The 21226-nt window shown below is 42.7% G+C and overlaps 1 protein-coding gene across 10 annotated transcripts in view; it reads left to right on the forward strand.

Annotated features, from left to right (window-relative positions):
• Window positions 1-4488: 4488 nt before the first annotated feature.
• Window positions 4489-21226, forward strand: part of LOC118214040 (syntaxin-binding protein 5-like) — a 99520-nt gene continuing 82782 nt past the window's right edge. For 4 of the 10 annotated variants that reach the window (XM_035393445.1, XM_035393451.1, XM_035393446.1 and 1 more), the window contains exons 1-2: window positions 4490-5603; window positions 15616-15713. In XM_035393445.1, coding sequence (XP_035249336.1) covers window positions 5436-5603; window positions 15616-15713 — 266 coding nt within the window. In that variant the 5' untranslated portion in view covers window positions 4490-5435. Of the gene's footprint in view, window positions 5604-15615; window positions 15714-21226 lie in introns of all 10 variants that reach the window. The other 6 variants (XM_035393448.1, XM_035393452.1, XM_035393447.1 and 3 more) reach the window with 4 other exon arrangements.

A 21226-nucleotide genomic window follows, 5' to 3' on the forward strand; every position in this document is an offset into this window, starting at 1 on the left:
TCTACAGGAACATTAGTACAGTGGGATGGTTTAAATGGCTCTTAATGAGGTAGGCCTATGAGCATCATGGTTCAACTAGTCCTGCTCACTCTTCAGACAGGTAGGAAAGCGAATGCTGCTTTTGTCCTGTAGAGTTCATTGACTCCATTATTGCATACTGAACAAACAATAGAGAATAGCTGTAGGACCGTGCATCTGAAAATCACAAAATGTCGTGGCATTTGAGAAGATGAGCTGCATGAGGCAGCTTTATCTGTAGAGTGCCATGTGAAGAAGTATAGTGGTGTAAGAGCAGCCTCAGGGTTATGCCATCCATGGCAGAAACAGACCTCTGTGCATTTAGACTAAGATCCTGAGCTCCCAAGTGGCTCAGTCAGTAAAGGCACTCTCTGCAAGTGCAGACCATTCCATAGTTTACTAATAGATTACTGTGTTACTTTGGCATTGAGATCCTGTGTTACTGTAGCATTAGCTCCTTTGTTACTTTAGCATTGGGAATCTGTGTCACTATAACACTAGCTCCTGTGTTACTTTAGCATTGGGAATCTGTGTTACTGTAGGATTAGCTTCCTGTGTAACTTTAGCATTGGGAATCTGTGTTACTATAGCATTAGCTCCTGTGTTACTATAGCATTGGGAATCTGTGTTACTGTAGGATTTGCTTCCTGTTTTACTTTAGCATTGGGAATCTGTATTACTGTAGCATTAGTTTTTGTATTTCTGCAGAATCGTGATCCTGTTACTATAGCCTATTAGCAACCTGTGTTACTGTAGCATTGGTTCTTCTCACAGGATGCCAGGTGCTCTCTGTGACAGTTATGTCTCTGTTTCGAGTAGTGATAAGGCATTGAATAAGTGCATTGTGTGGGCAGCCATGGTGGGTACAATAAGAACAACAGGTAAAGTGTTAGTGAATGTAAATTCATTGAGCCTTTTGCTTTCATTTATATTGTGTGACTGTTTATGCTGCAATTTCTTGGCTAGCGCTCCCTTGAAAAATACATTTTAGATCTCGATTTCGATGGGACTCCCCTGGATTAAATCAGTGTTTTATAGTGTTTATTAGTGGTTCAAATGTTCATATCTCTCTGTTGGGTTGTGATGTGGTATCTTCACCTCACTGCTGGGTTGCTTATTTATTTGCAATAGGTCAACTCACTGTGTTGGGTTGAGTGCTTATCTGTGGCTCATCTCACTGCTGGGTTGAGTGTTTATCTGTGGCATGTTAATCTCACCGTGCTGGGTGGAGTGTTTATCTGTGGCATGTTAATCTCACCGTGCTGGGTTGAGTGTTTGTCAGTAGTATGTTAACTGACTGTTGGGTTGAGTGTTTATCTGTGGCATGTTAATGTCGCCGTGCTGGGTGGAGTTTGAGGGGAATTATTCGAGGAGGTCTTTCATGTGACCTTCAGGCCTTATTGGTGACAGAGAGTGGATTGGGGGGAGGGGATGTCTCATTGCAGCCACATGCCTGATTTATTGAGCCATGCTGCATGTTAACAGATTAATAGCAAGGACACACATACTGAGAGACAGACTCATAAAACAGACTCATTTACACACTAATGCATTACTTTCCACAGAGCTTCCCATCTCTGCACTTCAAAGCCTTCGCCGTTTAACGTTAATTTAGCAGCTGTGTGACGCTCTGGTGCTCATTCTGCCAAAGAGCACAATTGATTCTGAGTAGCAGTTTCCTCTGACAAAAGCAGAAATATTACCCTGTTCCATAGTGACTTGCACAATTCAGCAAAAGCATGCGTCTGCAGCAAATCTGGGACCATCACCCCTGCCCCCAAATAAACGGAAATAAATAAATACTTTTAAAATGTCTTTACAGTATCCATGGGATGCTTGTAATCCTTGAAAAGGTCAGATGTTCACATGCTGCCCAGGGCCGACTTCTGGGCAGTGATGTCATCATCTTCCTGATTAAGGTGATTATCATGGCAGTTTATCCTGCTCAGGAGCCATCTTCATGCCTTATGTACCGGAGACCACTCATCACTATGGAGACAAGGCACCTGGCAACCCCTCCTGCTGTAAATCAGGGGTTCTGGTTGCTATTTTTGGGTGTGTTTGTAAGTTCTGGGTGAGCTCGGAGGAGTAAGAACGGAGATATGATTATTCACCAGAGCAGCGGTTGATGGGAAATGAGGCGGATTGAATGAGAGCGGAGGGTCTCATCAGACCTACTTGTTAAGCAGAACATCAGGCTGTATTGATCCTGAGGGGTCAGCTGTGTTTACCTTCTCATCTAATTTCAGAAAGAGAGAATGCTATGAACTCTGAAAATACTGAGGGGGATATTGAGGACAAACATAACCTTTCCATTTCAAACACACACTGTCCCATAGGTTGTGTCAAGTTAATAAAAAGCCCCATGGGATATAAATAGAGTATACATATTAAAATGATAATGTCTATTATAAACTATAGTCCTTTATAAGCTGTAAAATCTGTGGTCACAATATGTAGTCGATTCAAATTCCTGATGAATGTGACAAAACAAGCACAAAAGGGAACAAGGAAGCAGAGGTCAAGAAGCCACCCTGCGTATTTACATCACTGAATTCTACACTTGTGGCTGTGACATCACTTCTGAGCCGTACAGTGCATATTAATTACCCAGAGGGAGTAGTGCATATTGAGTGGTTTCACATTTCCCTGAGAAACAGAGAGGTTGTTTGAGGTTAGCGGGATGGGGACGACGTTGGGGAAAATTGGGACAACCCCCCCCCCCCCCCAAAAGATCTCTGTGATAGATACTGAAAACACTTTCCTATGTCCATCATCTGTCTCATGATCCAACACTGCATTCAGCCCTGCATTTAATACATCCATCAACAGAATATTAACGCATCATTCACCTTAAAAGTTTTCAACAAAGCGGTCAACACACTATCCAAAATAGCATCAATAGAGCATTCAAGGCTTGTTAAATACAGCACTGGTCTATAAAATCATAAAATATATAAAATTATAAAAAAACACATCCGACAAGCAGCAGTAGGTTTGAGAGTAATGTACTGCTGGGTCCATGGAGCCAATTCCAAATTACATGAACCTTCTAAGCAAAGCCTTATATACTGTAAACGTGCAAGCTAATTCAATATACAATTTATATAACCTGAAGGTAGTGAACACCAAGCTCTGTTTGCTTTTCCACTGTCTTCTGTTGTGTCTAGCCTTGACAAGTATTATTTTTTTTCACCCTTATCAAGTGAAACTGTCTGGACTGTCAAGCTTTGAAACATTATTTTGGTGAACATCCACGCTGATTGGTTCTTGTGTTCTGTGCAGCTCTGTGCTGGTTTCGTTTTTTTCTGGTTTAAAAAAAAGTCTCAGTGTTGTCGGAATCCAGAGATGATCACATGCAGACAGCATCATGTTGTTGTTGGGACGAACATTTAAACGAAGAGTTCCGCCGCAGGGTCTTTTTTATGAGCACACAGAAGGGGGTTTGGTGAGACTGTGTCGTGCTGTAACCGGCTTTCTTCTGCAGTCATTTTGGTTCTCCCCAGGGCACCTGATGTGTTTGTGTTCTAATCCCTGTGGGCAGGTTTGAGCTGTGAGATTACGCTTGTCGCCCGCCATGCCACTCAGGCTCTGTGCCACCATCTTGGTGAGGTGTAATCTTTGAGATTGCATACTCAGGGGGATAGCAGGGGAAGATTATTTTGCTTTTCCCTCCAGCCCCCCCAACCACCACCACCATTCGTCTACTCAGTAGATTGTCTTAAAATTCTGAAGTGTTTGGGAGGTAACAATTTATTACAGTTGTACCAGAACCCTGTATAACTATCAGTTAAATGGAAAGCCCTGTATAAATGATAGCCCTGTATAACTATCAACTAACAGTTAAAACTACCACTGCTACTAAAACTATTTCAACTCTAAATAACAATTAAAATGACAATAACTTACTACTATTATTATTACTATTATTATTAGTATTATTATTATTGTTGTTGTTGTTGTTGTTGCTGTTGTTAGTGGGGGTGGTGGTGGTAATTTATTACGGTCGCTTCTGGCCTGAGGGTAAGCATATGCGTGGAAAAAGAGATGGTTGATGATGTAAGTACTTATACAATGCAATTATTTAGTATTGTTTTTAAACGTTTTAATAATTTATTACGTAAAAGGGATGTCCAAATTACTTTTAAGGAGCTCCATGAGAGGCGCAAAATATTTTAAATCGCGCTCATACATTATGTTTCCCTCCAGCTGAAGCCATGCGAATAAGTCGCCATAGGTCCTGGACGTTCGGAACCACGAAAAGCTCTGCTTTATCCGAAATCCATGCGACGGTGATTAATTGCACAGCTGTCGAATACAAACAGCTGGGAAAGGTTAAAAGCAACCAATCAGAATAACGTCTTATCCTGAAGATCCAGACGTGTTTACTGCAGGTCTAGAACAATAGGCCAATGTAAATGTCTGTCAACCTTAAGCGCTGTGATATGTTATGCGAAAAAAAGATAACTGAAAATGTGGCATTTTATTCGAACGTGTTGGGTTGCGCATATCTGTTAGCAGTGCAAACTGTATTTATTTGTATTACGAGCTAAATGACAGTCGCTTTATTCGTTACCCAATCGTAGCTCGGAAAGGGCGGGGCGTTGGCAGGAGTCGCCAGAGGCGGTCCACAGGCGTTCGTTTTCAGTACCGCGGACAGCGACTCGCACTTCACTGCAGGAAATCCTGAGAAGCAAATTGCTCGTATTGCCTACTGTATGCTGGATCTGCAACTCGACGCGAAGACTTAAAATCCAGTGCACCAATTCAAAGACGTCGTCCGTTTAAAGCTAGTGAAAACAAGCTTCTTGGACCTGCAGTCTTTTCTTTTTTCCCTGTGTGTGCGTGTGATAGTGTTTGTGTGAGCGCACGCGTGTGTAAATGCATGTGAACGAGACCCCCTTTTCTTTGCTGAAGCATTTATGTTTTACATGAGCAACGTTACGAACATTGTTTACTTTCGGTTATATACCCAGTGATCATCGTCTATTTTGCTTATTTCCATTCACCATTGTGTTGTGATTTTTGAAATGTATTGCTGATTTCGGGGATTTTAAGTTAGTGCTTGATCATGCAAAAAATAATTAACTTTCCTAGTTCAGTTTGAACTTTGTACATCCATGATCCTGCATTCGCATTTTTCATTATCTTTTTATTTGTTACACTTAAGAACAACCATACGGACGTATTTGGACCAAAAAATCTAATCAAGATGAAGTCACTCCATGACTTTATGAATTTTATTTGGGAACAGAAGGGAGCGTAGAGGAGCGCGAGGCTGCAGGCACAGCTAACGTTGAATTTCCGGAAGTTTTAGTTTAGACTTTGTCGACCTTCTTATTAATGTTATTTCAGTTTGATCGATAAAAATTTTTAGATAGAATTTGTAATTGACATTTGTATGACATTCCTTCAAAATGAAGAAGTTCCGGAAGGTTTTGGACGGACTGACAACCTCTTCTCCAGTAAATGTCGGTGGTACACCGCCTTGCAGTAGCGCGGCCAGTACTCCGACCACAGCGTCCACTCCCAGAGAAATTGAAGTGCAGGAAACACTTGTATCCGAAAACTTTCAAATTTGCAAGGTGAGTTTTTTTATTTTTATCTATCTTTTGGTTCTTTTTCACTTCATTTTGTCTGACTAATTTCAGTGCTTGCTTGTAGAAGTTCGGTTGCCGGAGATGCGCTTCGTTCTAATATAGTCTATAGGAGATTGTATGTTGTAAGAAATCACAGTGGGGCGTAACGTTGTTGTGACGAGTGTAAGTCTACCGCAGGGTGTTGTGTTGTATGGCTGAATAAGTGCGACACGCTGAAAGTTTAGCTTGGTGTGTCACACTGTGAATCCTAATCCGGAATTCAACGTCGCGCACGAACGAACATATCCGACCTGACGCCTTTGACTTTGGGTGTGCGCAAGGCAGTAATTTGTTTTGCTGTAGATGCGATCTGTTTTTTGTCGCACGATTCACATCTCTGAAAGCGCGATTTGCGTCTCGTCAGTCTGCGGGCTACTTATTTCACTAAACACAGGGAAAGTGCAATTTAGGCACATCTCTCTCAAATTAATTGCCATTACCAGTCTCCAATCTGTGCTGTTTTGGTGACCAGCTCGGAGAAAAGGCAGCGATTAAGTGATTTTATTCATATAAGGCCTATATCGGTTGAAATATTTATGGAGGAATTTTCCTTCAGGAAGACGCTGTTGTTAGGATTTCATTTCGAAATCCACTTCGCTGCGGAGCCCGCGCACGCTATTGGCAATGGTTATTAATTCCACACAGGCTTCGGTGCTTACCGATCTGTGTAGCGCTGACCTCATCCTGTTGTCATTTCATGCTGGTGCACAATAACTACCAACTGAATTCTTCGAGGGTCCTTCAGTTCTGGTCAAATTTGTGAAAATGATTCAGAGCCACTGTTATGGAGCTGGTATATCCATAGGAAGAAAGGAAATAGTGTCTGGAATTGATGACATAACTGTTGTTACTCCCTTACATAAAAAGCAAAGGGCCCCGCGGTGCTATCCGGCTGATGTGATTTTCGTTGGGGTTATTTTTAGCAGCGGCAGAGCCGGTTGCTGCGCACTGATGTACTGGGCGCTGACTACAGCGTTTATTCCAGGTTGGAGGAGCGATTATTTGAATCCAGTGTGAATTATTAAACAGAATGAATGGCCGGCAGTGTTGCAGCAGGGCGGAGGGGAGAGGAGTATAGTGAGACATTAACGCGAAAAAAACAGCTATTTACTTCCAAGTAACTGGTGCAGCACTGGCCGGGTGTGGAACCAGAGAAGAGATGAAACCGTGATCTGTGTGCGGCCGGGAAGGGAGGGGCATAATTCTCGATTTTGAATATTTAACTTTTTGCTGTCTCAGGTGTAATTCCATTGGATGCAAATAAAATTGTATTTATTTGCACACACATGCAGGCTCACACATAGGCACACACATGCAATTTAAGCAAGTTTATGGACGGGGTGCATACTTCAAATATCATGTCAATGCATATTATTGCACAGAGTATTAAATAATGCAGCAGTCAAACTGAAGACTGTAATTTGTAAGACAGTAGATTATATGACAGAATAGATGCTGTCAGGACATCAGAGTCCATGTAACAGCATATATTGACTGTCATTACTTGTGGTCATGCCTTAGAAACCCTTTCATTGTGTGTTGCATGCAGACCTACACTCTTGGACCTTATGGCCTCTGTGTGTAGGACCTCAGGCATGCAACATGATGGGGGCTCTTATATGAGCATAGTTTCGTGTAACTAGCTATTGTGATGCCCGCTTGCCACTTTTGTATGTTGCTTTGGCTAAAAGCATCAGCTAAATGATTAAATTGTAAATGTGTGTGCGTGCGTGGGCGTTTGCGTGTGTGTGTGTGTGTTTGTGTGTGTATATGCTTGTATGTGGGTGTGTGTGTGCTCGTGTGTGTGTGTGTGTATCTGTTAGTATACGTGTGTGTATGTTCGTGTATGTATGTGTGTGTGTGTTTGTGTATGTTTGTGTGTGTGTGTGTGTGTGTGTTTGTGTATGTTTGTGTGGGTGCGTGTGTGTGTGTTTGTGTGTGTGTATGTTTGTGTGTGTGTGTGTTCTGATCCCCAGTGTGGTGGTGACTCTGTGATGCTTGTGGTGCAGTGTGCTGTGCTGTGCTCCATTAAGAATGGCCTGCTTTTATTGATTTCACTGTTGTTCTGCCACTTATGAGGCCCGGTGAACAGGCCATTACATGATTGCATTCACTCCTGTTTAACTCAACACACCAATGGTACCATGATCCTCACCATGATAGCACTGATGCTAGAGGGCGGAGCATTTCACACACTTTACATGTTTTGTATGTTATCATTTTTTCTGTATATTATCATTTTGGTCGTGCATGTACAGGGTACAAAACCAGGGCGCGCATAAAATAGAGCTGTTTATAGTGTTTATTTTAATTTATAATTTGTACTTCAAAAACTCCAGCACTAAATCTGATGTTTTGGCAGAGCCTTTTTCAAAGCTTTCTCCCAGCACTCCCTTGAGAAAAGCCAAAACAGTTTTGTGCTGCCATTTCTACACATTATAAATTATTTATTGCACTCCGGTTCTGTTAGACTCGTCTCCGATGATTGATTTTGTCATAGCACTGCATTTTTGGAGTGTTACTGTTAACGTCTGCTTTTTGGGAGTCTTCTTTATTGACTAGGTGTATGTACAGTGAGCTCCATAATGTTTGGGACAAAGACATGTATATATTTTTGATTTGGCACTGCACTCTACAATTTTAGATTTGTTATCAAACCAATGTGGTTGTCATGTGGTTAAAGTTCAGATTCTCAGTTTTTATAAAAAGGTACTTTACATTTTGGTTTCGCCATATAGAAATTACAGCACTTTTATACATTATACATACCCCCCCAGGGACATATGAATGAAATGTAAACAAAATTAGTCATGTTTAATACTTTATTGCATATGAACCATAGACATCACCAGGTGTTCAGTATCTAATGTGGTGTTGCTCTGCCAGGCCTGTACTGCAGCCAACTTCTGCTCCTGCTTATTTCGGGGGCTAGTGGCTTTAAGTTTTCTCTTCAGCGTATGAAAAAAATGTTCAATTTAATTTATATCAGGTGAATTACTTGGCCAGTGAAGAATTTTACAGTCTTTAGCTTTGAAAAACTCTCTAATGTTGATTTAGTACTATGTTTGGGATCATTGGTTTGCTGTAGGATGAAGCGCTATCCAATCAGTTTGGAGGCATTTTTCTGAACCTGAGCAGATAAGATGCTTCTGTACACTTCAGAATTCATTCTGCAACTGATATCAGCTATAATTTCCACATGGTGAAACCAAAATGGATAAAAATACCCTTTTGTCTGTTTTTTAAAAATACATCAGTAGGCTATGCATTAGAGTGTAAGACAGTTGTAAAGGACGATCCAGGATCCCCCCAGTCTCATCTTCTTTGAGGAACACATGTTCTGGGCTGATGGAGGTTTGTACAGAGGAGGGGTCCTAAAAGAGCTATGTCATAGAATTATGCATTACTTAGCCGGTAATACACTCTAAAGGAATGTGTCTGAGGACTGAATCTAATCAAACTCAATCCCTTTCTCTGTGTAGACGTCCACTTGGTTTTCACACACACTAACCTTCACAATGCATAAACATAAACGCTCTCCTGTAGTACTGTGTGTGACCTGTAGGGTGTACAATAGTCACTGGCACTCCTATAGTACTGTGTGTGACCTGTAGGGTGTACAATAGTCACTGGCACTCCTGTAGTACTGTGTGTGACCTGTAGGGTGTCCAATTGTCCCTGGCTCTCCTGTAGTACTGCATTTGACCATTACAGGGTGCAATAGTCACTGACTGCAGTAGAATTGTTTGATCTGTAGGGTATAAAAGCTCTTCTATGGGGCCTGCAGGGTGTAAAATCCTCAGTTTCAATATTTTTGGCAAAAATATACTATACTGTGAGTAAATCTAGTCTACATAGCCCTTGTAGCATGATGCACATGATAGTGGTGTCCTTACCAAGGAGATGTCACCATGACTCAGCCGAAATACCCTTTTTAGTGAATTAAAACTCATTATGGAGACTGACAAATGCCGACTGAAGAGATGAGTTGTGCAAGAGGTATGTCTGTGTAATTCCAGGTGCGTGTGTGTGTGTGTGTGCGCGTGTGTGGGTGGGTGGGTGGGGGGGGGTCATATATTGGTGGGCTCCAGGGAAACAGGCTGGGCCCATGGAAGTGGGCATGGAATCTAACCTGCATCCCCACATACATTCTCTCATACATAATATTAGCACATTCCTCTGCTAACATACGACAGACAGCCATAAGAACATGCAATACCAACTTACATGTTCACACACAAACATACAAATTCATGCTTACTGTGCATACACACGTGCGCTAAACAAATAAAGTTATTGTTATTCAGTGGTCCGGGCATTACAGTAAAACAGACCGTGTGTAGTGGGCTCTGTGTGTGTACATACAGTACAGACATTAGTGTGTTCCTGTACACACACACAGCTGTCTTTAGTGTGTTGTACACATAAACACATAATAGGTTTTATTGTGTTGCTCTACACGCTCACGCACTCACACACACAAACATTAGTGTCCACTCTGTGCCTATACCTACGGGTGGCTATGCCTGTATGAGTGTTTACTCTGGTGCACACACACCCCTAATAGCCTGTAAAAAGAAAATGAATGATACATGAGACACTATGAAAAACAGCATTTCTACAGTAGCCTGGGATGAGCTTGATATCAACAGTATTAATACAAATACCCATAATACTGTTCAACCACCATTAAATCTGCTCTATTAGCATACAGATAAAATGGCTTTCTGTCCTGGTGAGGGAATATGACAGAGGTGATTAGCAATTAAATAGTACACATGTGAAAAAACATTTAAGCAAATTGATTAAGATGGCGAAGTAATTACCAAGCCATTAAATATGTTGTAGCTCTGCAAGATAAGGCCTCCGGTCTATCCAGCTTGCTGTGAAAATTCCTTCTGCTGCAGAGGTTATTCTCCCTCCAATTTGCAGAGACCCCAGATAGCCCCACTTGCTATAGGCTACTCAGAATTTAGCTCCCCAGTCTCTCTCGCCATTTCAAAACAATGTCAGAGCACGCTCAAAATCTCTTCTGTCAGCTCTCCCTTCTACTGGCTGCCCCCGGGTCCCACACGAGTCTGCACCAGCTTACAGAGGAATGCCCTGCAAATGGCTGCATCCTGTATCACGTTTATGAATGAACATTTTGATAAATCTTAAGTATGTTGTAAAGACATTGTTAATGGCTGAAAGAGATGAGTGCCGTTATAGAGTCTGTGTATTGTGAGATTGAATGGGCTGTGCTCTCCTAAAATAGCTGTGTGTAGAAGTGCACATTCTTTAGAACAGTGGTGCCCAATCGTGTGCCATGGCGGGCTGAGAGTATGCAGGTTTTCATTCCGCCTAACCACTATACCTGCTGATTTCACTAATGAACACACCTTCAGCCAGAGGGGGCAACTAATTAGTGAAATCAGCAGGTGAAGGGATTGGTTTGAATGAAAACCTGCACACTCTCACTTCAGGCACTGCGTCGCCTGAACACGCTCCATGCACACCTGCTCACTCTGCTTCACCTGCCCTGTGTGGGCCGTCTCCCCCTCACCAGTGCCCAGGCGCACACACACACACACACACACACACACGCAAGTACTTCATGCATTATTAAACCCTTGTAAATGTTGGAGTCACAAGCTGAGGTGCAGGTGGTCCTGCGGTCTCGCGCAGATGGTGTGAAGATGTACATCACTTATGTAAAGATCTGCTGTGGTTTGACTCACATGCAGGTGACTTATGAATATATATTATTGTACTCAAGGTCATACACCATGTATTCTGGGCATTTCACTGCATATTCTTACAATACTTGTTTTGAGACATTTTACTTATTGAATTGTAGATTGTTGTTGTCAAAATGTGAAGGCCGATCATTTTAGAGGTGTTATTCTTATAATAGGCATGCTCTGTGTGATCATTCTGAGAGGCAGAGAGAGAGAGACACTGCAGTGAGACTGTGAGACTGTAATCTGACCCCACCCTTCCTCAAATATGGTTCAGTCTGTTTTAACAGCTTCTCAAACTGAGCCAGTTACACAGAATATTTAAGAGGTGTGGGAATATTCAGTGAAATTTATGAAGATGAATAAAAAATGAATAAAACCCTTAAAATCCTTCTGCTGCAGGGTCATTGTGTACCTGATGTGGCATAGGGAGTGTTTATAATCACATATCTGTGGCATGACACAGCAGGCCAACTGAGCTCTGAAATTCAGGTGGCTCCCTAGAAATCCGCCCGGCATCATCGTGTGGTAAATTTCTGCTCCGTCGGCTTGGGCGTGCTGGTCTTTGGCTCAGATAGGATCGGGTGGAAAAGCAGGGACGGGAAATGGGTTGTAAAAAAACAGCCCTGGACGAGTGGAACGAACCACAAGCTCTAGGGCAGCGTTTTCACTGTGGAATACACGGCTCACAGGAGTACACCCTGGCTCCACTGTTCTCCTAATACAGTTTTTCTCATCTCTAGTACTGGAGAACCGTAGGGTGTGTGGTCGTTCTTACAGAAAAAAAAAAAATCTTCCTATACGGCAAAGTAAAATTTTTTGTAACTACTCTCTCTGCTGTGAAGCGTGTTGTGCCCGAGCTGTCTGTGTGTGATTTATTTATAAGTGCATTCACTTTGCTGGTGACTCCATCATTAAGTTTTCATTTGCTCTCAGGCCTGGGAGACATTAAGGCCCCAGAGAGCCTGTAGTCCTCTCTTTCTCTGGCTCCCTGTGCCTGGCTCTGCACTGCTGCCCGACATGGCCACAGGCGGCTGTGGGGCACGACGGTCCGGCTCCCTGTTGGGGGGGGGCGTGGGGAGGGGGGACGGCACCTCCCTCGCCCGCCGGTCGTCACGTCTTTGTCTGCGCACAAAAGGGAAGCCCGTGTGTTGTGTTGTGTTTTGTTTTTGTTTTCCTCTCCAGTGTGGGCCCTGTTTAATGGTCTGTTTCAGCAGCTCCAGCTGTGTGAGGCTCTTCTCTCTCTTACTCTCTCTCGCGCATACGTGTGTGCGGCCCTGCTGAGAGGAACAGAGAGTACCCTTCCTGCAGCTCTGCAGCAAACTGACCAGCTGTCTGACGTCCGCACGCCCACACGCGAGAGCAGCCAGATACCACGCAGCCCACGTACCACGCTCTCCACATCAGCTTCAGCTCCCGTGAAAATCTCACCGCATGCCGCAGTTCAGCACTGCACTGCCTAGCTTGCATGGGTGGGAAAATGCTGAAAAAATGATTGAAGTAAAAATAAACACGTTGCTGCTGAGAGCAGAATGTGATCTATGAATAAAATGGCTGAAATATGAATGAGAAATTGTAAATGCCTCAGCCAGATACTGAAAGGGGACAGTGGGCACGTTACATTAATTTTTCAAGCGTTTCACTTCTCTGTGTGGAGTGAGTGCCTCTGCCTTCAGCTGAAGGCTTTTTACAGGCCATGGCAGAGCCAGGAGCTTAGCTGCAGGCTTTTATGAGCCTGCACAGAGCTGGGAGACTCCGTTGCAGGCTTTTTACAGGCTTTGTAGTGTCAGAAGACTCAGTTGCAGGCTTTTTACAGGCCTGTGAAGAGCTGGGAGACTTGGTTCCTAGCTTTAAACAGGCCTGTGCAGAGCTGGGAGACTGTTGCAGGCTTTTTACTGGCCTGTGTAGATATGGGAGACTCAGTTGCAGGCTTTAAACAGGCCTGTGCAGAGCTGGGAGACTGTTGCAGGCTTTTTACTGGCCTGTGTAGATATGGGAGACTCAGTTGCAGGCTTTTTACAGGCTTTGTAGACCAGAAGTGGATGGTGCATGGTGGCAGGTTCATGTAGCATGCTGCCATACGTCGTAATGTAGATTTTACAGCTACCGTAGCCCTACTTAAGCAGGGTATCACTATAATTCTGCTTATAATATGCTTGAAAATTCGCTTGAAAAAATGGGAAGTCACAGGTTGCAGTTTTTTTGGCTTGTGTTTTTGAAAATCTGGTTGTTTGTTTGGAAATAAAACAAGCGCCCTGTTTGACCACATTTATGGTTACTTTTATTCAAAGACACTTGCTAGCCATCAATTTAGTCATTCGCATAGGTTAGTTAGATTAGCTTGCCTACAACTGCCACCCAGTTCGCCCAGTGCTTTGCAGTGCTTTGTGCTCAAAATTTAAAGGACCTGACCTGAACCGAGCCCAAGAGGAACCACTTGTGGTGTTTCTGAGGTCATAATTAGACATTAATTACATGGAGCAAATTTCACTCACAGAAAACCCCTTACCTTGAAAGAACCTAGTCCTGCAGTTCCTTGGTTCTGCTGAGATACTGCTGTCTCTGTTAAGCCTGGCTGTTCACGCCTTGTAATGTATTGGGGTGGGGCCAGGCGTGTGAAAGCTGTAGAATAAATATCACTGGGACGTGGCTGGGGTCAGCCATTGGCGATCGGTGGCCATGTATTTTCAAAATGGCCCTCGAAGGTCACATCTCTCTCCTGGTCCAATGAAAAGTGGATGTCATCACTCAGGTACATGAGGCAGGCAAAGCCGTCAGGCTTTAATCGCAGGTAAAATGAAATTAAAGCCCATAAGCTGAGCCTTTCATTCATTAGCAGAGTGAATAATGACTGGGATGGCATGAGGCAGGTCTGACATGCTGCCCACTCACGCTCACACGCTCTCCCATCCACACAGAATATGCTTCGCTTTTCTTCTGCTTTGGGTAATCACTGATGCTCTCTCTATCTCTCTCATTCTCTCTCTCTCTCTCTCTGGCTTGCATCAACCAACATTTGTCCTTAATGTCCTCTTACAAATAAATACAAGTGTTACTTCTTTGTTCTGGCAGTCTGGCAAGGCGATTACTTAACTTGTCAAACAAACAAATACTGTTAGCATTTAATAGCCGGTCAATATCGAGGAAAATGTTGATTGAACACAGCCAACTCTCCTGACATTTCGATACTTTTTATCTGTTATCCATTTCAGAAACATGCATAAATTATTAATGAATGAACAGAAACAATTATGAATAAAATAACAAACAAACAGAGGCTGTGAATTCTCTGCATGCGCAATAGGACCACAGATGTCTCTACTCCTTGAAATTCTTTTCTTCTCTTCAGAAGCCAATACTAGCCTTGGAACCTACTCTTTATTCAAAGTTTTAAGATGGCTAATAATCAAACAATAATATAAATCTCTAGTACTCTTCAACATCTCATAATTCTTGTTAAAGTAAATTACAATGGGACTCTCATGAGGCAACAGTTTTTATTTGTAGCCAAAATGATTGCTAATCTATATTATAACCTGGGACTAAATTAACATGTACATCAAATGTTCCAAGGTCTTAGATATCTGGCAGGTTCTTTTTATGCTTTACTACACCAAAATTAAAAAACGAAGCATATTTCGTATTCATTGCACTATTGTATGTATAGTTTGCACCGTATAACATTAGACAGTTGCTAACATTAGACAGCCAGCAGGATTAGGAGTGTGTTGACGTTTTGATCATTTGACTGTTGGTTCTGATAGAAGTTATTTCTGGTGAGTTTGAGGAAGGTTATTGAAGTGGATAAACAAGCTGAGTTCTACCAACAGAGCAGGATTGCATAGGTGGAAATCTCAAATGGACACATGGTTTTTTTATGACTTTACGAATTAAAATTCATGAAATTGCTTGCCAGGGACTCATTGTAGAGGCAAATCTTTGTAGTGCTCAAGGACCAACATGACAGAGGATGAAATGAACTCAGGAGATTAATTTGGAAAAATATATAAATAATATGCCTAGATGTACTGCACAGTCTGTTCTCCTTAGCATTTATATATTTCTTAGTTTTAATTTGATCTCAGATTGAAAGCACAACACATTCATCACAGTATTGTACTCTATGTACAATTTTTTATTATTGCACTGCTATGTGTACCTTGCCACAATCCGTTCTTCTCCTAATTCATTTAGTATTCAAATGCTTGACGTTATTTCCGATGTAATCTTTCTTTCAGACGGTTCGCCATGGATTTCCGTACCAGCCCACTGCTCTGGCGTTTGACCCCGTTCAGAAGATACTGGCCATCGGCTCCCGGTCCGGGGGCGTGAGAATGTATCCTTTCTGTTATGTCTTTGCATGCAGTTCATTTCCTGTATTTTGTCAAAGTGCTCGATATCCAGCCCTCAGGAGAGACTCTGCATTGCGGTGATCTCGTGGGAGTCGGAGGTAAGAATTTAATTCCATTGGTTCTCCTCCCTGCTCACCTGTTGGCTTAGGTCTGTTATTAGTCATGTGACACGCATACATGTGGGCGTGTGTATGTGAGTGATTGGTAGGGCAGGACATGGCGTGCAGTGTCAAAGGGTACTTGGTGAATATTATGTCGTGTTGTGGGTCGAGAGAGATGCTGGAGTTTCCAAGTGATCTGACACTCCCCCACCTCCCTTTCTCCACTCCTCCACCTTTTTCTGTCTGGCTTCGTCTCCTTGGAGAAACGGGAGTGCTGGTTTTGATGACTGCTCAGGCCAGTTCAGGCTAACAAGGAATTGTAATGATAGGCAATACTGTGCCAAGCGATATTGAGAATCTTATAACTTCTTCCTCATGTGTGCTGTATCTGTAGTTTCTACGCATCTCCTGTCATCTTCATCTGCAGGAGTGGGTTGTTTCTCTGGAGAATCAGAGACATTTTACAGGCTTGTAGCCATCAACTGTATTGTCCTTGTATTTATTTAATTATGGGGGCGAAGCTGTTCCAGCACAATAATTGTTCTTCTGAGATAGCTGCATTGTGAAAGGTTGTATAATGTCAGTGGAGCCTTGTGCATTGCATGATTGTGTGAGAAAAGTGTGTCACATACCAGGTTGCAGACTTTGATGAGCACTCTTGGAAGATGAAACAGCTTGTTTATTTATATATGTACGTATGTTCACTGAATTTTTCACTGGAAGACGTGGAGATGCTTTGGAGATGTCTTTGGAGAGTCACAGTGGGACCCAGTGCTGGAGAAGGCACTGAGGCCTCATTTATCAAAATTTTCTTGGATCTAAACTTAAACATAATCGTGAGATCATTTCCCAAGTTGTGTTTGCACTTATGATTTTTAAAAATAACTGAGACTGAAAAAAAGTTGCTCACTTTGGATTAAAGTGGAGTATCTACATCTTATGCACCCGTGATACATAAATGTCAAATGGACATCCACTTGAACATGAACATGCTTTACAGTAACCCAGTCTTGTGAATGTGGCTGATAACAGCCATTTCTCTCTAAATAGTGTTGCATTTGAACATCTCTTGCACTCTTCATGCCTAACATTGATTATCAATTAAATGTTATTCTTAAAGTACGAACACAGCCCATTTCTGGGCTTTGCGGCAGCTATCAAATGTGCTCCATATAACCAGCAGGTAATTAACTTACGTCTATAAGTCTATAGTATATGATATATATATAAGCAGGATAGTCAAGGACAGATAAAGGACAGATTAAAAAGGGGATTTTCTGAACAGCTACGACGCAAGCCACCATACAATTTGATCGTAAGACTGTTGAGGCCCCTGGTTAATTCCCCTCACTTTGCTATAATCAGCCACCAGCCTGATCCTTTAAAGAGTATGAATTAGGCTCTTTGAGAGAAGGCTTGAATCTTAAGCAATCTGCCCAGTGGTGAGTACGCATTGGTTGAATGACAGTAGAACTATACAGGGCTGCAGCGGTTGTCAGTGATCTGTGCTGATACCCCTTGATGGAGAGCAGGCTGATGCTAGTGTTAGGGCTGATCAATTTAATATCCTGTCTTTTGAGGCTTTTGGCAAATGCAAACATTTCACTTAAAACATAGTTTTTGTTATTAATACTTATGGAAGTCTGTCTTTTGAGGTCCAGTTGTCCTCAGACATTATCTTTGAGGTTTGTGGTTGAGGAGCTGGGCATGTACTGTAGGTTCAAATTCCAGGTCTGGGTACACTGCCATTATTCCATTAGGAAAATATTGAGCAAAAATTTTTCATTAGTTAGAAAACCTTTGAAGCAGATCTGGAGGCATAGATCCTGAATGCGTGCAGAGGTTTTCAGCAGTCTAAGTAAATGAGTGAATTCCTTTCTCTCTGACCTTCAGTCCCTCCCCGTCCTCTCAGGTAGATTAGCTCAAAACAGCTTTATTGCAGAGCTTTATATTCCGTCATGTTGTGGGAAGGCATAAAAGGTTGGCAAATTTGAAATAACTGCATACCGAATATGCCTGAACCTGGATGATACTAGATTTGCCCTCTCTTTCTTTCTCTTTTATTTATCTTGTTCTCTCTCTGAAACTCGTCCTCTGTTCTGTATCTGGCTCATAAGTGAATCACTTCCTGGGCCCGCAGACACTTTGCAGGATTGCATTTTTCAGCCCCAGTTAAGAAATCCATATTGATCCGCGGAGCAGTGGAGATGAACATTCAGACGCCTGATCAGTGTTGATTGCGTGTGTCTGTACGCGTTGGGCGCATGTGCTGCGTGTGTTAGTCGTTTTTAAGTGGTTTCTTCAAATGAGTGTGAGGGCACGTGTGTGTGTGTGTGTGTGTGTGTGTGAGAGACAGAGAGTGCATGTGTGCATTTTCATGTGTGTGCGTGCCAAAAGACTGGATCTATAACATTTCCAGACAAAAGAGCCTCTGACAGAGGAAGATCAGGATCAGTCATTCAGTAATGATTAGGTGGCCTCAAAGCCAATATAATAAAAAGCTCAGGCAATCTCCATCATAACACATTAATGAAGAGGAGGAAAGAAACACTGTATGCTCAGATGTAATTACTGAGAGTGCTCAGTGGCTCTGGTCTCTTTACCAGCACGGAAGATTGTACTGTAAGTATTCTGTGATCACCTGTATAATTCAGACGTTTGTGTAAATTCCAAAAATATGTCACACCAATGAGAATTAGATCCCTGGTCTGTGAGAATGAATAACTCAGAGTATTTATATACGGACTGCTGTATTGCAGTGATGACAGTGTGTGTGTGTGTGTGTGTGTGTGTGCGTACATGTATGTGTGGGTACGTGTGTGTTTGTGTATTAATGCGTGAGTGTGGATGCAGTGCAACACAGCATTTCATTTCATTTATAAGCAGCTTGTATGCACCGTGAATACAGTGAGAAAGCAGGCCACAGATGGAAGGCTGCTGCTGCTCTCCTCTTTAATGACAGTCGGAATACCTGCTGGGTGGAAGAGATTGATCATAGGACCTCACTGCTGTCACCAGCTCTCTATTCAAACCTGCAGTTCTGTTTTCCCACACTCAGTTAAAACCATAAAATCAGAATGTAAGCTATGAGCTGTGCAGTCTCTCTGATTGGCTGTGAGAGTGATGAGGTCTTCAGTATTGTGATTGATCTCTTATTACATTTCAGTTCCTCCCAAGATTTCTCCCTACTGGAGGTATTTTTTTTACTCATGTGCTTGTTATTTGTGGGTTTAGGTCTGGCTTCTGATTGGTTCTTGCTCTGTTTTTGCTCTTGCTTTGTTTTTGCTCTTCAGCCACTCTATAAAGCTTCTTCGTGACAGTTTTCTGTAAAAAGCTCAATACAAATTAAATAGATTTGATTTGATTCAATACTGCTTAGGCAGTATGAGTTTTAACTTTATGGGAATGGTCTTTCAAAGCATTATGGGTAGGATTTGCCAGTATGATTCTGAACATTCATAATTCTGGGTTGCTTCTGTTTTCATTTTTTATTGTGCGAATAATATAAATGATTTGTTGTTTTAAATATGAACAAATGGCTTGCCCATGTAGGCTGAAAGTCCATTTTAGTGCTCTGCGAAGCAATACGGAGGCATGATGTGGTTTATTTAGCCCCAAGGGGCCTATGCTGCACTATGACTGTCTGAGGTAAGGTGAGGACAGCGCTAAGAAGCTCAGAGCTGCATGCGCTTTGCTTTCTCCTAGGTGATTCATCCTGATTCAGCCCCGCAAAGGCTGTCCTGCACACAAATGATAGCTGAGTGAAAAGGGAACAGAGATGCGGTGTTGTAATGCCCTCATTGTTTTCTGTTTCGTGCTGTAGGGAAACATTGCCCATTTTTTTCATGAAAGAAAGACGCTGCCAGCGCACTGTAACTATTTGCAACAGCGCATCTCTCAACCATTTTGTCTGGGGGCCGAATTCAAATAAGAATGTAATTGCTGTAGTCTGATATTCTGTTTCCAGGCTCTGCAGTGTGTACTTTCGGTAATTTAAGCGAATTGGAGACAGGAATGAGGGGGTGATATATTCAGTGTGTTATATTGCAGGGTCTGGCCAATGCTGAAGCTCCATTTTTCACAGGGATACTAAGCAGAAAGCTGTCTTCCTAATAAATGACTACTGTCTAGGAGGAAGAGGTTAATGCTTATCTTTCAGGCTTAATGATTATCTTTCAAGGTCATGTGTAAATGCGTATAGTGATATCCGGAGGCAGGAATTATACATCATGCACATACAAATACTTCAAAACCGTGAAGGTGTGGCTGTGCATGTTTGTAACTGCACAAACAATTCCAGTGTAATCAGAAAAAAAGGTCTACATCCTACATCCTACCGTCTACATCCGCGTTGAGCTATGTAGTAAATATCACTGAATATTCTCACCTCCGGAATTTTCTGTGTGACTGGGTCAGTTTAAGAAGATGTTCAAACAAACTTCTCCAGATTTGAGGAAGTGTGGGGTCAGATTAAAATCTCACTGCAGTGTGGAGTTCACACCTCTCTCTCTCTCTCTCTCTCTCTCTGTTTCTCTGGTGTCAGTGCAGCTGTTCTCTCTCCCCTCTGCCACATATCCAGATAATGGGTCTCACTTCTTCTTGACTGTTCTCTCCACAAATGAGTGAGGTGCCAGAGGGGCAAGCATGATTCAGACCACCCTGTTTCCATCTCCATATACACACTGCCTTACTGTCAGGGAATGGAGAAAATGAGCTGTCTAACATGGCTACACAGGGATACTGAAGCCCCTTTAACCCAAGTCTTGTGACTTTCCTTACTCCAACCCATGAGCATTCTGTTCCAGCCTGTCTAAGTCAGAGCTTCCTGTCCCAGTCGACAGCGCGATGCCTTTTAAAAATGGCTTTCGAAACGCACCGCGGCGCGAGGGGAAACAGAGCTGTGTTGTTGTGACAGCTGCCATATTCTTGCGGTGGTCATCGTGACAGCGAGGGACGAGGTGACAGTGACAGCTTCATCCACACTCCCGCAGACACGCGTGGAACCTTCCAGATCCGCGTCAGAGCGTCAGAACGTGCAAACTGGCCTTCATAACATGGGAAGGGTGAATCAGCGTATGAGTGTGTGACAGATCCAACAGAGGGATATAGAAAGAGAGAGAGAGAGAGAGAGAGAGAGAAAGAGAGGATCTGGACTCCACAGAGAGAGAGAGACAATATCACTGGGGAACATCACATGAAAGCAGTTAGTAATGTCTGCTCGGGTCATTGGCTGTGTAAATAGGCCTGGAGACAAATTCCCATGAGGCTTTGCAATTTTCTTTGCTCAGGTGACATCATCTAACAACTCTCTGTGTATTTACATGGTAGCTCCCCGCATTGACTCAGCAGATGCTGTTATCCAGAGCGACTTGAAGATGTGGAAGTATTTGTGTCAG

The sequence above is a fragment of the Anguilla anguilla genome, chromosome 15, assembly GCF_013347855.1.
Source record: "Anguilla anguilla isolate fAngAng1 chromosome 15, fAngAng1.pri, whole genome shotgun sequence".
Lineage (NCBI taxonomy): Eukaryota > Metazoa > Chordata > Actinopteri > Anguilliformes > Anguillidae > Anguilla > Anguilla anguilla.